At 34.7% G+C, this 13,774-nt stretch overlaps 1 protein-coding gene across 1 annotated transcript in view; it reads right to left on the bottom strand.

Annotated features, from left to right (window-relative positions):
• Nucleotides 1–13,774, bottom strand: part of CSMD3 (CUB and Sushi multiple domains 3) — a 1,213,223-nt gene that overhangs the window by 120,067 nt on the left and 1,079,382 nt on the right. Inside the window, exon 51 of the mRNA XM_063451130.1 lies at nt 7,596–7,784. Coding sequence (XP_063307200.1) covers nt 7,596–7,784 — 189 coding nt within the window. The remainder of the gene's footprint in view (nt 1–7,595; nt 7,785–13,774) is intronic.

The raw sequence follows: 13,774 nt of genomic DNA, 5'->3' as shown, positions 1-13,774 counted from the left end.
GCTGAATAATATATAGAAATGTATTACATTTAATGGTTGTTCTGTTGCCATTATATGCAAGTGGATGGATATATTGCTAACCTGCATACAAAATCACAACTAAAAATATTTTTTTATAAATGTACATTATATTGCATAGTGTAGGCTTGGGGTGAAAAGAAAAACAGACATACAATATGCATTTGACTAATGATAAAGGAAGACAGATGGACATATATTAGACGCGATGGATAGAAAGACAGACAGACAGATAGATAGATAGATAGATACATACATGAACATATACATATTTATACATACTTACAGACCATTAAGGGAATTTCAGCCTAAAACATGAGGTTGTGGGAGATATTTACTGAGGCAAAACAGGTGCTAATCTGAAACTCTTGGTTTCCATAGTGATTGCTCCTTTGACCTAAATTGTTATCTGTTTTGCCTTAATACATTTCCCCCTGTATTTTCTTTTTCATCCCATAGCTAGATCTCTCCAATCTACTAGGTATATTTATTTTATACTTTTCTTATCTTTGTTGGTGACCTTGTATCTTAGAGATTCAGATCCATTTTGTGCAGTCATATCTATCCCATTTTGTTTGTTTTTTTGTTCTTTTTTTCAGTTGCATCCATATTACTTAATGAGCTTTTGTGCTAGTGCTGTCAGAGATCCTGGATAACTCTCCCACATTCTATTTTACAAGGGGACTCTGAGCACAATTCATGGTAAACATTGTTTTTGGTAAGGGCTAATCTTCCTATACTGCCCCCCACCAAAATAACAAGTTCTCCCTCAGCCTGATCCTACTGCCCACTGAGGTCACTCCCGATTGCTGAGGGGGAGAAATGTCTCGGAGGACGAACTGATGGAAAGATGTGGGTGACATGGGGGGTACCATGCTACCATTGGCTGTTTGTTGCCAGAATGCCGTGCATGCTGGTGACTGATCCCAAACATGCATAGAACTGATATTAGCCAGTTGAGAACTCTTGACTAATTATGTCCAAATGACACTGCTAGTTGTGGAGTTACACCTCTGCAAAACAGAGGGGTTAAAATCTGCATGTGCAGTGTTTCATAATGAAATGCTGCCCATAAAGACACCAGGCACCATGACCACATCAAATCACTGTACTGGTCATTGTGCTTGGAGAAACCTTTTAATACCTAGAGAGGTGGATGCACTCCTGGCGTAGTGGTTGTGGTGTGACAAATGGAGACATATTCACGGGCCAGAGGACTGGAAACTCCTGGCTCTCTATTATTAGTAACTATATAATTACACAGGACATACAGGAAGGTGATACAGTTGAAGCAGATGATTTTCTGTTGTATAATTAAACCTACGTGCAAATGCTCAAAGCATTCAGGCTTGGGGGAAGAAGTATAGCCATTCTTGTTGACTATGGGATGGGGAAACAACGCAACGTTTTATGAAAGTTACATGTCACTCTACGAGTCTATCTACTCATGATAAAAAACACAGGGCTGGACTGGAAAAAAAACTGGACAGCCATTTTTTAATCACAGCAGCCCAGTGAGGAGGAGCGTGGTCAGAGAGGGAGGGTTTTGTCAACACCAATGACAAGCCCGCCCCCTCTCAATGCGTTGGTTTAATGCTCTTCCAGGACAGACAATATGCACAGCCTTGCTCTTCCAGGACAGATCATGTGCAGAGTCTGCTGAGTAAGAGGCCCTGTATTTATTCTGCCTAGCACAAGCAAAATGCAATGATATGGTTGCACTGTGTTTGCTTGTGACTTGTCTCTGCTGTCTCAATAAGTGGAATACCAGAGGACAAAAGGACCAGGCAAGCATAGTGTGCATGTGTTAGGAAGCCGCTTGTGGGATTGCAGCTGTGTAGAGTGAGCTGATTGTGGTGTGTTGTTTGGTGTTAATAGGTTGGTTTCAATTGTGTTGTGTTTGCGGTTTAATATGTGTGGCTTTGGGTTGTAGAGAGTGTGTTTAGCATAGGGTGTTTAGGGGATGTAGCAGGTGTGTATATAGGGGCTGTAGTGTATGTGTGTATAGGTGATGTAGTTTGTGTAGGGGCTGTTGAGAGTGTGTATTTAGAGAATGAAGTGTGTATGTCAAGAATGTAGTGTGTGTAGGTGGTGCAGCGTGTGTCTATTCTGTGTGTAGATTCTCTGAAATGCTACACCTGTCCAGCATTTACATTAAAATGCCTGCATGGACAGACTATACACACCAGAATAACTATACTAACCCCTTAAGGACACATGATGGAAATATTTTATTTCTGAAGTTGTGTCCTTAAGGGGTTAAGCTTTGTCCCTTTAATGTAAAATACCAATTCCACTGAATACATTCCTTAAATGCTTTATTTTCTTAATACAGATTGAACAAGCTATCATGCTGAGGATATGAATGTCAACACATGCCATCTGTGTGAATCTTTTTTAAACATGTAGAACATAAAATTTGCAAGATTGTTAAGTGACAACTGAGTGAACTTAGAAAACCTGTCTAACCATATGGTAACATGAGAGACAGCTCAATGAGTGTGAAAGAAGAGTATTTATTTTCTGAAAATTCAGAGACAAAACATGAATGTCGTGGTCACTAAAGTTGTGCAAAAATGTGTTTTGGCCAGTTGTCCAAATCAAATCCATTCATTTGAATCCACAATTGGTCACTCTAATGCACAATAGATAAAATTTGAGTTGAAAACACAATTCAAGCCTTTGTTGCTATGTAGACCATAGTTGAGTGCATTTATTTGCAGTGGCTGAAAGTGAGCATCTCATGAAAACTGAGTATATGTCAGTGCATGTGACCTTTTTGTATTTTTGAAAGCACTGAGATAACATTAGAGGAAAATGCTTGTTTACATTCCTACCTAGGAACACCTCAAGTGACAGGTGTTCAGACGTCCACTAGAGGTGGTTATTGAGTCAGTATTGCACAATGTGCAGCACTAACGTTTAGCATCTTCATGCATTGCATGGATGTGCTAAATGTTCCTCATATAGATGCATTTATTCAAGTTAAGTTAAATATAGCTGGGGTGTAGAGAGGATAGTGCTGAATCAATTCTTGCTTTTTTGTACCTGTTTTGACACTTCTTCAAAGACTTCTTCTCTGAAGAAATACCAGAGAAGGCACAAAACACGTCAGAATTTATTCAGCACTTCCCTCTATATGCCCCAGTAGTATGTAACTTTACTTGAATAGAAGTTCTCCTTTTTTCTGTGGATTGAGGCATGTTTCTCTCTTCAAGGAGGAAGCCAGAAGTTCAGCCCTGCTCCTAGCCATATCATTCCTGGAGACTCACACTGCCTCCCTATACAGTTTCTAAAAAAAAGAGTCAATATTTTTTAGCTCTCCTTATTGCACAGTGTGTTTAATTATATATGAATAAAGTTTGATTAACAGAACAAGATATCAAAACTTCTAATGGGAACACATTGTGATGTAAAATACAATTGAAAATGAATAATTTATTTTCATGCAGGCTATGCGAGTCATGGTCTATATATATATATATATATATATATATATATACATATAGTCCCCCTATAAATATAGTCCCCCTGCAGTAGCTCTGGCCACCCCGACCCTCCAGGGCCATGTGATCACCACATAATGTAAAAAAAATGCTTTAATTATAATATATTATACATATATAGGAAATAAAAGTGTGTGTATATATATTCACATACACATACATGTATTATATACACACGTATTATATATATATGTTTGTGTATATACACACAATACGTGTGTATATGTATTATATGTGTGTGTATATATATATACATATATATACACACACACACACACACACACGTGTGTGTGTATATATATACATATATATATATATGTATATATATATATATGTATATACGTATTTTATAAAAAAACAAATACAAACGCTAACTTTGGTCAGTGTTTGTGACTAAGTGGCTACTACAAAAACCCTATTTTGAATACCCTAGGTTAAAAATGGTATGCCATGATGGGGTTATTTCACATTCCTGGGCTACCATATGGTCTCAAAAGGCAACACAGACCCAGCAAACTGAATTGGGCAAGCCCTATATTTACCCTGTAACTTTCCAAAACACCATAAAATCTGTACATGGGGGTATTGTTATACGCTGTAGATGTTTTTGTGTAAAAAAAAATGCAAAAAACAAATATGAACGCTAATTTTGGCAAGCGTTTATTGCTTACTGGCTACTACAAAAGACTGGACATATCCCATTTTGAATACCCTGTGTTATCTACTTTTACAAATGGTATGCCATGATGGGGTTAATTTTCATTCCTGGGCTGCTCTATAGTCTCAAAGGCTACATAGGCACAGCAAACCAATCGGGCAAATTTCAATGTGCAAACATGGGAAAGGGAAAAGCCCTACATTTGGCCCCTGTAAGTTTGCAAAAGCCCATAAAACCTGAACATTGGGAGCACTGTTGTACTCAGGAGATGTTGCTGAACACATATTGGGGTGTTCTTTGTCAGAAACAAATAACAGGAACTAAGAATCCATGCCTAAAGTACAATGTGAGAGAAAAATAATTTTAAAAAATGACTACCCAAACGTTTGACAAAGACTGGTGGTAGAATTTGTGTGTTGAAAGTGTTAAAATACCACCATTTCAAATATTCTAGGGTGTCTACATTTCAAAAATATATGGTTTTATAAGGGTAGATTACATTGGCCGCTTCAAAAATGTCCCAAAAAGGGCATGGGTGCATGATGACCAGCTGTTAAAATTCCAAGTTGGAAAACTGCAATGCGCACCCTCCATATAAGGTATTTTAGCCCCCAGAGAACCCAACACACCTATACATTGGTGGTATCACTGTACTGAGGAGATGTTGCTGAACACATATTGGGGTGTTCTTTGTCAGTAACACATAAATGGTATTGAGAATACATGCCTAAAGTACAATGTAAGAGAAAAATAACACAAAAAATGACTACCGAAAGGTTTGACAAAGACTGGTGGTAAAATGTGTTCATGGAAAGTGTTAAAATGCCACATTTGAAATACCCTAGGGTATCTACTTTTCAAAAATATATGGTTTGATAGGGGTAAATTACATTGGCTAGCTTTAAAAATGTCCAAAATAGGACATGGGTGCATGATGACCAGCTGTGAAAATTGGAAAACTGGAATGCGCACCCTCCAAATAAGGTATTTTAGCCCTCAGAGAACCTGGCACACCTATACATAGGTGGTATCACTGTACTCAGGAGATGTTGTTGAACACATATTGGGGTGTTCTTTGGCAGTAACCATTAAAGTTCTCATTACATATATTATTAAATTGCTATGCGTGTCAAAAAATCACCAATTATTATTATTATTTTTTTAATTTGGCATAGATTGCTGGTAAAATGGTTGCATGATCAGATTCACATTACCCCAGGTTTAATACCTTAGGTTGTCTTCTTTTAAAAAAATATATACATGTGAAGGGTTAATCAAGGGTTCCTGACAGATATCAGTGTTAAAATGCATTAATTTTGAGGGGAAAAAAGGTTTGTAAATAGCAAAGTGCTACTTGTACTTTTTGCCCTATAACTTGCAAAGAACATGTTAACATTGTGTATTTCTAAACTCAGGACAAAATTTAGAAATTATTTAGCATGTTTTTTTTGGCGGTTGTAGATGTGTAAGATATTTTGGGGGTCAAAGTTAGAAAAGATGTGTTTTTTTTAATTTGTTCATCATATTTTATAATTTGTATAGTAAATTATATGATATGATGAAAATAATGGTATCTGTAGAATGATAATTTAATGGCGAGAAAATGGTATATAATATGTGTGGGTACAGTAAATGTGTAAGAGGAAAATTACAGCTAAACGGTAAGAACATTTAAAAACGGTCTGGTTACTAAGGGGTTAAAAATAGTTTTGTTTTTTTCAAAAGTCGAATCTGTAAAACTATAATGATTGAAGAAATACTAGTATTAGTGGAAGCTCCTAATTCATGTGGAGAATCTGATTGACATTTTAAAGCAAGAACAAATAGTTATTTTTCTTTTGTTAGGCACATTTCAGAAATAATTTCAAAGCTTTTCAGTCTAATTTGGGTTCCCCATGTACAACACAGACAGCACAATATGGAACTTGACGGATTGAAGTATTTAACTGTTGCTAATGTAAACATATTCTTCGAAATGGTTCTATATTCCACAAAATTGCATTATCATTTGATGCCATTTAATATTCCAGATATCTGACAATGTTATGCCACACATGCACATTAAGCACACAGACGAGCATGCCTAGACACATATACCTCAATTTGTGCTATGACTGCGCACAAGAGGTGGAAATATCCCACATTGAATTTCACTAGCCAGAGTTTTCACATACAAATGCCATATTTTTGGTATTCTCTAGAGGTATGGATAAGATTTTCATTTTTTTTTTATATAATCTCACCATGGACAAAGCTTTACAAAAATAACAGAAGCAATATATTTCCAGCATTCATCACAACTTGTGTCAATCCCATGTTATCCTAACTCAGCAAGAAAACCATGAATGTCAATGCCACTCCAGAATCTGACATTGATGCTTAGTGAACTTCAAGCCTCATGGACTTTAATATATAGAATCAATAGGAGCACAACTTGTGGTTTCATTGTTTTGTATATATGGTTTTCCTGAAAATACTTTAGCATAGGAGGAAAATGCATTAGAAAGATTATTTTTCTAACTCTAAATGCTTGTGTCATGAATACCTCTGGTATTGATTGTAAAATTCTAATTGTTTTACACAGTGATGAGGCATGTTATTAAATATGAAATTTAATTTCATTTTGGTTGTCTACAACTGTAGCAATTGATGAAGGGACTAAAATAATAGCTTTTAGGATGAACAATCTTTAGAAATATTGACTTATCCGAGAATAATCACTGGAAGAAGAAGAACCCTACTCAACCTTACTAGGGAGAGACATATCGAGCTCTCCTTTTTATATTGTTATTACGGTGGGAGAATCTATGTTTTACAAATGAAGAAAAATGCGGATAACAAGTTAAAGATGAGTCCTGAAAGGTCTGTATTATTTCTACAAGTAACATTTACAGTTCAGGAAAGCAATTTTAGAAACTTTAAGTGCTTAGTAGTTAATAATTGTTCAAGCATACCCATTAGCTGTTTTATAGAATTTTTTTTTTTTTCATAATTGGTAGATATCAAAATGTGTTAACACCAGTGCTATAGGTTGTAGGTAAATCATTATTTAACCTTTCAGAAAAAGGGGCTATGTATGTACCATTATATTATGAGATTGGTTAGTATTGGATTTTAACAAGCAGTAGTTGTTTACTTGCCTTATTTTTAATATTATGTTTTCATACATGGTAGTCAGTGGTATTTATAAAAATACTTGTGTTCGTTGACATATCCTGCCTTCACATTGATTTGAATAAATTATTGGCATTTGAGCTTGTTGCTATATGATGCCATATTATTGGTTTTCATCTACAGCTTTACATTCGGAATTTATCTGAATCAACTGCAAATATACATTTTCAACATTCTGACTTTGTAAAAAATTTTATTACCTCTGATGGTATTAAAATAAAACAAACAGTAACATGTACCTTGACATGCTGGTACTGGTGCATCCCATGAATAGTATCCATATGGAGCTTTCTTGCAGACAGCAGTGCTTTTTCCTATGAGCCTGAATCCTCGATCACAAGCCCAGCGAACCATGCTGTTCAGCTGTCCACCTGTTTGACTCACAATGAAGCCATGTGGGGGAGATTCTGGTGTACTGCAATAGTGAGCTGAAATATTAAAAATATATAATATAATTTTACAATGTTAATACAAAAAATACATAGTGAAACAGAATATTTAATCCTGACTTTAAGAAGCAGATACGTTTGCTGAGCCATCTTTTAAATAGAATAAAGATAAAAGAACTACGGTATATCATACTTTAACTGAAACATGGAATTAAAAGTGTTAGAAAAAAGTTATACATTTGTAGAGCAATTTATTAGTTCTGTTAGTACAAACATAATCATGGCAAATCACTAATAATTACCTTAAAAATAACTGATTTTTCTTAATAATACCAAATGAATACCAAATACCAAATTAATTAACAAAAACATACAGACATACGACTCAACTTTACCCAGGAGGCGAAGAAAAGTTCCTATACTTTTTTGGAAAAGTACAGAAAAATATCTACCTCCACTTTTATACTTTAAAGGATTTCTCTGTTTATCTTGAAAATTTATTTAAATAAAGTTGTTATGGTGACACAAGGCCCCCTGGTGCACATTTACCCTAAGTAGTTAAACCGTTCTTGAATGGTTTATACCCAAAGGTTAGCTCCATACCCAATCTCTAGGTCCTCCAGGCAGCTTTTGGCTTCTTATTTCTCTTCCTAACCAAGTTCCTAGGACAATATGGCCTATCTGGTCTTTGTTATAAAACCTTTCAAGACATACTTACCCCATACCTAGGTCATCTCCTTAACTCCAGTTTCTCTCAGGGATCCTTTCCTCCATGTTGTCACTCTCCCTGAACCAGGAAATTCTCCAAAATATGCCAAATTTATAGCCTTACATGCGATAGATTAGCTACTATCTTACCTTAATTAATTCACTTTGACAAGTCTTGATTTGTCCATGCTCACCAAGGCACAAATAATACACCATATCTTTACCAGGGTTTACGGATATAATTTTTTTTAGCTACTGAACCAAATTAAACAGAACCTCAACCATTGCAATCAGTAATGTTATGTTGAGATGGGGAAATACACACTATCAAAATGTTGATTCTCCCTAACATGCTATATATTTTGAATTCACTCCCAATATATTTACCAGCATTTTACAGCAAGACATTTGTACTTTCTTCCATTAAATCAATGAATCTATTAATTTTGTTGATAAGAAGTTTTTGTTTTTTTCAATTTCTTTCCATTTAAATCCTTTCAGGTCTAGCAACAAACCATAATTTAGTAAAGAAATAACAATGGCACTGGTAAAAAAAAATATATCAACACACAATTCTATTCATATCCAGATACTTTAAAATGTAGAGTGCTATCACTGCCAATGACAGACAGACAGAAAGTGTGGCAAAGATGCAAAACAATATATTCATTACTTGTCTTTAATGCAATTATATACATATATTTTTTTAATAATAATAGTAATAATCATAAATGTATTAAGCACCAGGACATTTTCTAAAACCATACTTTAGACTGAACTCAGACCATTCGATCTTCGGTTTAGAATAGATCAAACCATGTTATGTTTACATACAAACACAACTAATTTCACACAGTTAAATTAGTATAAAAATCAAGTTAGTCATTACAAAAGTAGAAATTAATGTATTCTATCAGCTTTGGAGTGAATGGTTTTTAAGGGCAGTTGAATTACATAATTACTCTTGGTACTAAAAACTGAAAATTGGTTAAAGTACTCATTTCTTTAAAAAAAATCTGTTAGTTTAATCAATATCTAATTACACTGTTTAATATAATTTCAAAAAGATCAATTCTGAGTGACTAATCAAAGCTTGGTAGTCTTTTTTGCTGTAGAAGCACACCATATAATAATTTATTTGATGGAAAAAAATTTAATTCCCAAAACATTCAGTTTATGATTACATCGGATTTGCTTATTATTTTCCATTTTGTTTGTATTTTTAACTGAGGTCTGCTACAGTTTTTCAAAAGTGTATGGTCTCCAAGGTAACCATACTTTGTTATGCAAAAAGTCAAGAAATCTATCTAATGCACTTCATGGTTCGCTTGAGCAGACAAAGCATGCAAACTTCTACATTAGAAATAGTCCTACTCTTATTTAATTGAATTAACCCCTCTATTTTCAATAGAGATGGTGTATAGCTGTTCTATATAATAATAAAAATAGATCTCTATCAATATAATATGAATGTAATATTAATATATTCTATTTAATTTCAGCATATATACTTAATACATATATAGTTACACATCAAAATAAAAATCACAAATGTGAATAGGTAGCTCTAAAACTGGAAAGAAGGTCACCGGTCCTCTATAAATCCATAAAAATGCAAATCTCACTTATGTAAATAACATGAAAAAATTCCAGCAGCTACAATTAATAACAATAGATAACAATAAAAATAGATGTAACTGCAATCAATAAATCTCCAAATTAATAGGTGAAATAGTCCATATTAGATACACACATGGCGAGGACCACAGCTCGCACACGTTGCATCCATCGGGAGAACCATCACAGCAGATCACAGTGCGGACTGCCCTGAGTTACTTTTGGTAATATTTTCCAATATTTTGTTTGTGGACTATTTTGGTTTTATCTATTGATTCATTAAAGCCGTTGGAAGTTTTTAATCCCTTAATGACGAATGATGGACCCGGTTCGTCATGCCAGGGAAGCACTTAATGGCAGATGACGGACTGGGTCCGTCATGCGCTAAAGTTAGCCCCGGATCGCCGTGATCGTGGTGATCGTGGGGTTAACACTCCTCTTGTCTGCCTCTGTATTCAAGGCAGACTGGGAGCACCCGATCACGTTGTCCCTGCAGCTTCGATCGCTCTGACTGCCTGTCAGAGCGAGCACATGTGCTGCAGGAACTTCTGATCCGCCTCCATGATGCTCCATGTTATGTGTGAAGTGCAGGGAGATGGATCACTGCTGATCTTCTCCCTGTATTAAAAATAAAATAAAGTTATTTTAACCCCTTAAGGACACATGACATGTGTGACATGTCATGATTCTCTTTTATTCCAGAGGTTTGGTTAAAATTGCACACCCCTTTACCCATTTTATATTTAGCTAGCTGGGGTGGGTGGAAGTTAGTGGGGAATTGGGGAATTTAATGTTAGGCTAGCAAGGGGTTAACGTTAAAAAGGTTTTTAAAAAGTTAAAAAAAGTTAAAAAAAAATGTAATAACATTTGAAAAAAGTAAAAGAAAATAAGGTTTGCAAAATATTCTGTGCAAACTCACTTTGTGTGTCAAAAAGGCAGAAAAAAATGCTTATTGCCACTTGGTACAAGCTAGTGGAAAAATGATCCCAAGGTATAAAATTTTGAAATACCCTGAGATGTCTTCTTTAAGAAATGGTATGCCTTTAAGGTGTAGCTTGAATATGTAGCCTGCTCAAGTGCTCCAAAGTGGGACACGGACGCATCAAAACCCTCCATGAAAATTCACACGTAAAAACCTGAACTTGTCACGTCTCTTTTACAGCACTGTAACTTCACAAAATAGTGTCTATGACATATTGTTTTACTCAGAAGATGTAACTTAGCATAATATGGTTTTTTTTATGACAGTGGTACATATCAAGTGTAAGAAATACTCAGCAAAAATGCAACATACATGTAAAAATGCATTTTTTTCCCCACACCACAAACATTGACATAAATTGGTGAAAAAATGGTGACAAGCTAAGGCACAAAATACACCATATAAGATACCCCGGGGTGTCTGCTTTATAAAATAAAAGCCCTTGGTGGGGGTTTTGAACAGTCACACTGCTATAATACCCTAAATTGAGACAAGATGTATTAGTACCAGAGTATCTCATACCAATTTTGGTTGTAATATATCAGCTTTTTATACACCACAGCTTCTGTTACTTTACAATAACAGTAGTGTATCTTGATAGCTGTAACATAGTTGCTAATAGACTTTGCTGCAATTTATCTCATGAACTGTTCATTTACAGACTGTCACTGGATGATATTCACTCTAAGACTCTAGATCTCAAGTAGGACTAGATATAATTTTCAATGTGTTATTTTGTGTTATTTTGCCCAAAATAGTCCACTTCCAATCCGTCCACAGATTCACTGCTTAGTTAGCAGGTCCCATCTTTTTCTGTCTTTTCAATTTGTGTCTATTTGTAGGGGCAGCACCTTTCCTGGACATTTTAGATCTAGTCCATGTGCATTAAATGTACTTTTATATATATATATATATATATATATATATATATATATATATATATATATATATAGAGTATAGATTCTACATATATATATATATATATATATATATATACACATATATATTCTACTAGCCCTAGTTCTGTAACTCAAAGTTTTATAAGAGATGACTTGTATCTTTGTCAATGTCAAGAATAAGAGAAGATTCAAACCTGAAAATATCTGCATGCACACTAAAATTATATAACTACACTCTAAAAAAAGTAGAACTAAGACTCAAACCCTTCCTATTATAAACTGAGCCTATAAGAGCAACTTTCAGTGTCTGTGAGCTTTACCATAGGACTGTGAAAAATATGTATACATGTACAGTTAGCTATAAAGTAGAAAATGAAAGTTATACATATAGGATATTTGTATGTGTCCCCTCTCTGGAGCTGAATTAATAGTAGCAATTTCAAATGGCAGTTGCTACCCATGAGTGTAACTCCCACTGATTACAGCAGTCCCACCATTAGGGTATTACAATCCATACTCTTGTCAGGGGATAAGTTGAGTATGGATTGTATATATATATATATATATATATATATATATATATATATATATATATATATATATATATATATATATATATATATACACATACATACAGGTATATATGTTCTCTGTATCATTTATTTACATGTTTAGGCTTTTGCTAATTATTAGCTGACTGTTCACTAATATTTGGGACTATTCAACCCCATATGACATTTTTAGTGATATAACGTATTTTATTAAGCAATCCCACAGGCAATCTCATAGTATTTTTAGGAGTTTACATTCCTATTTCTTAATATTTATTTTCAAAGCCATTATGGGGGCTTATCTATACTAGTTGAGAACGTCTGTGCGTAAGCTCATCATTCTACGAGGTAGAACCCCACAGAATAATTCCTGTTCATTATCCAATTTTTCCACTCTTCCAGGCCAGCTTTGTCTGTCCATTCTATCCTTTTCATAATATACACCATATAAGATACCCTAGGGTGTCTGCTTTATAAAATTAACATCGTTGTTGTTCAGGGATGGTTAGTGTCACGTAAAAGCAATCTATTGTGTTTGAAACAAAATTATCATAATTTGTTGCATTATCTGCCTTTTACTTCTAAACCTTCAATTTAGCCAAGTGGCATTTGAAAAACAAATTGAAGTACAATACATTTGGGAATAATGCATTGGTAATAATAATAGTTCAAACTGATAAATTGTCTGGAAATATTATTGCTGTTTGCATTAAATTAAATACATAGAGGTACATAATGGCAGAGCATGTCATATGGGAACATAATGCCATTGAAGGGTTCTAGAGGTAATCTGATAAAACATTATACTAATGGCTTAGGGACTCATGCAATGCTCCAAGACCCTGTCAGTATTCATTATTTTTTTTTAATATAAACATCACAAATTTTTTTTATTATTACATGATTATTAAGAGCTAGAATTAGAATGTTACTGTTAGTTTCAGAGTTAAGGCTGATGTCAAGGTTAGTGTTATGTTAGGGGTATTTTTAATCTTGGGGCCTAAGGGACATAGATATCCTGGTTTGTCCACCATTCTGGGTTGACATCAGAAATGAGGAGACCTCTTGCTACACTACACCCTCTCAGGATATATTGGTGCACACTCAGGCATGCACATATACTAACAAATACATATCCCATTGAGAGATTTTCAATCCACTTGGCCCAAATAGAGTTAAAGGATTCCAGGAAAACCTCAGTACTCAACTTATCCCCTGACAAGAGTATGGATTGTAATACCCTAATGGTGGGACTGCTGTAATCAGTGGGAG

This window comes from Pelobates fuscus, chromosome 4, assembly GCF_036172605.1.
Source record: "Pelobates fuscus isolate aPelFus1 chromosome 4, aPelFus1.pri, whole genome shotgun sequence".
Classification (NCBI taxonomy): Eukaryota; Metazoa; Chordata; class Amphibia; order Anura; family Pelobatidae; genus Pelobates; species Pelobates fuscus.
Note: the sequence above shows the minus strand (reverse complement) of the source record. Positions and strands in the feature narration are given on the sequence as shown.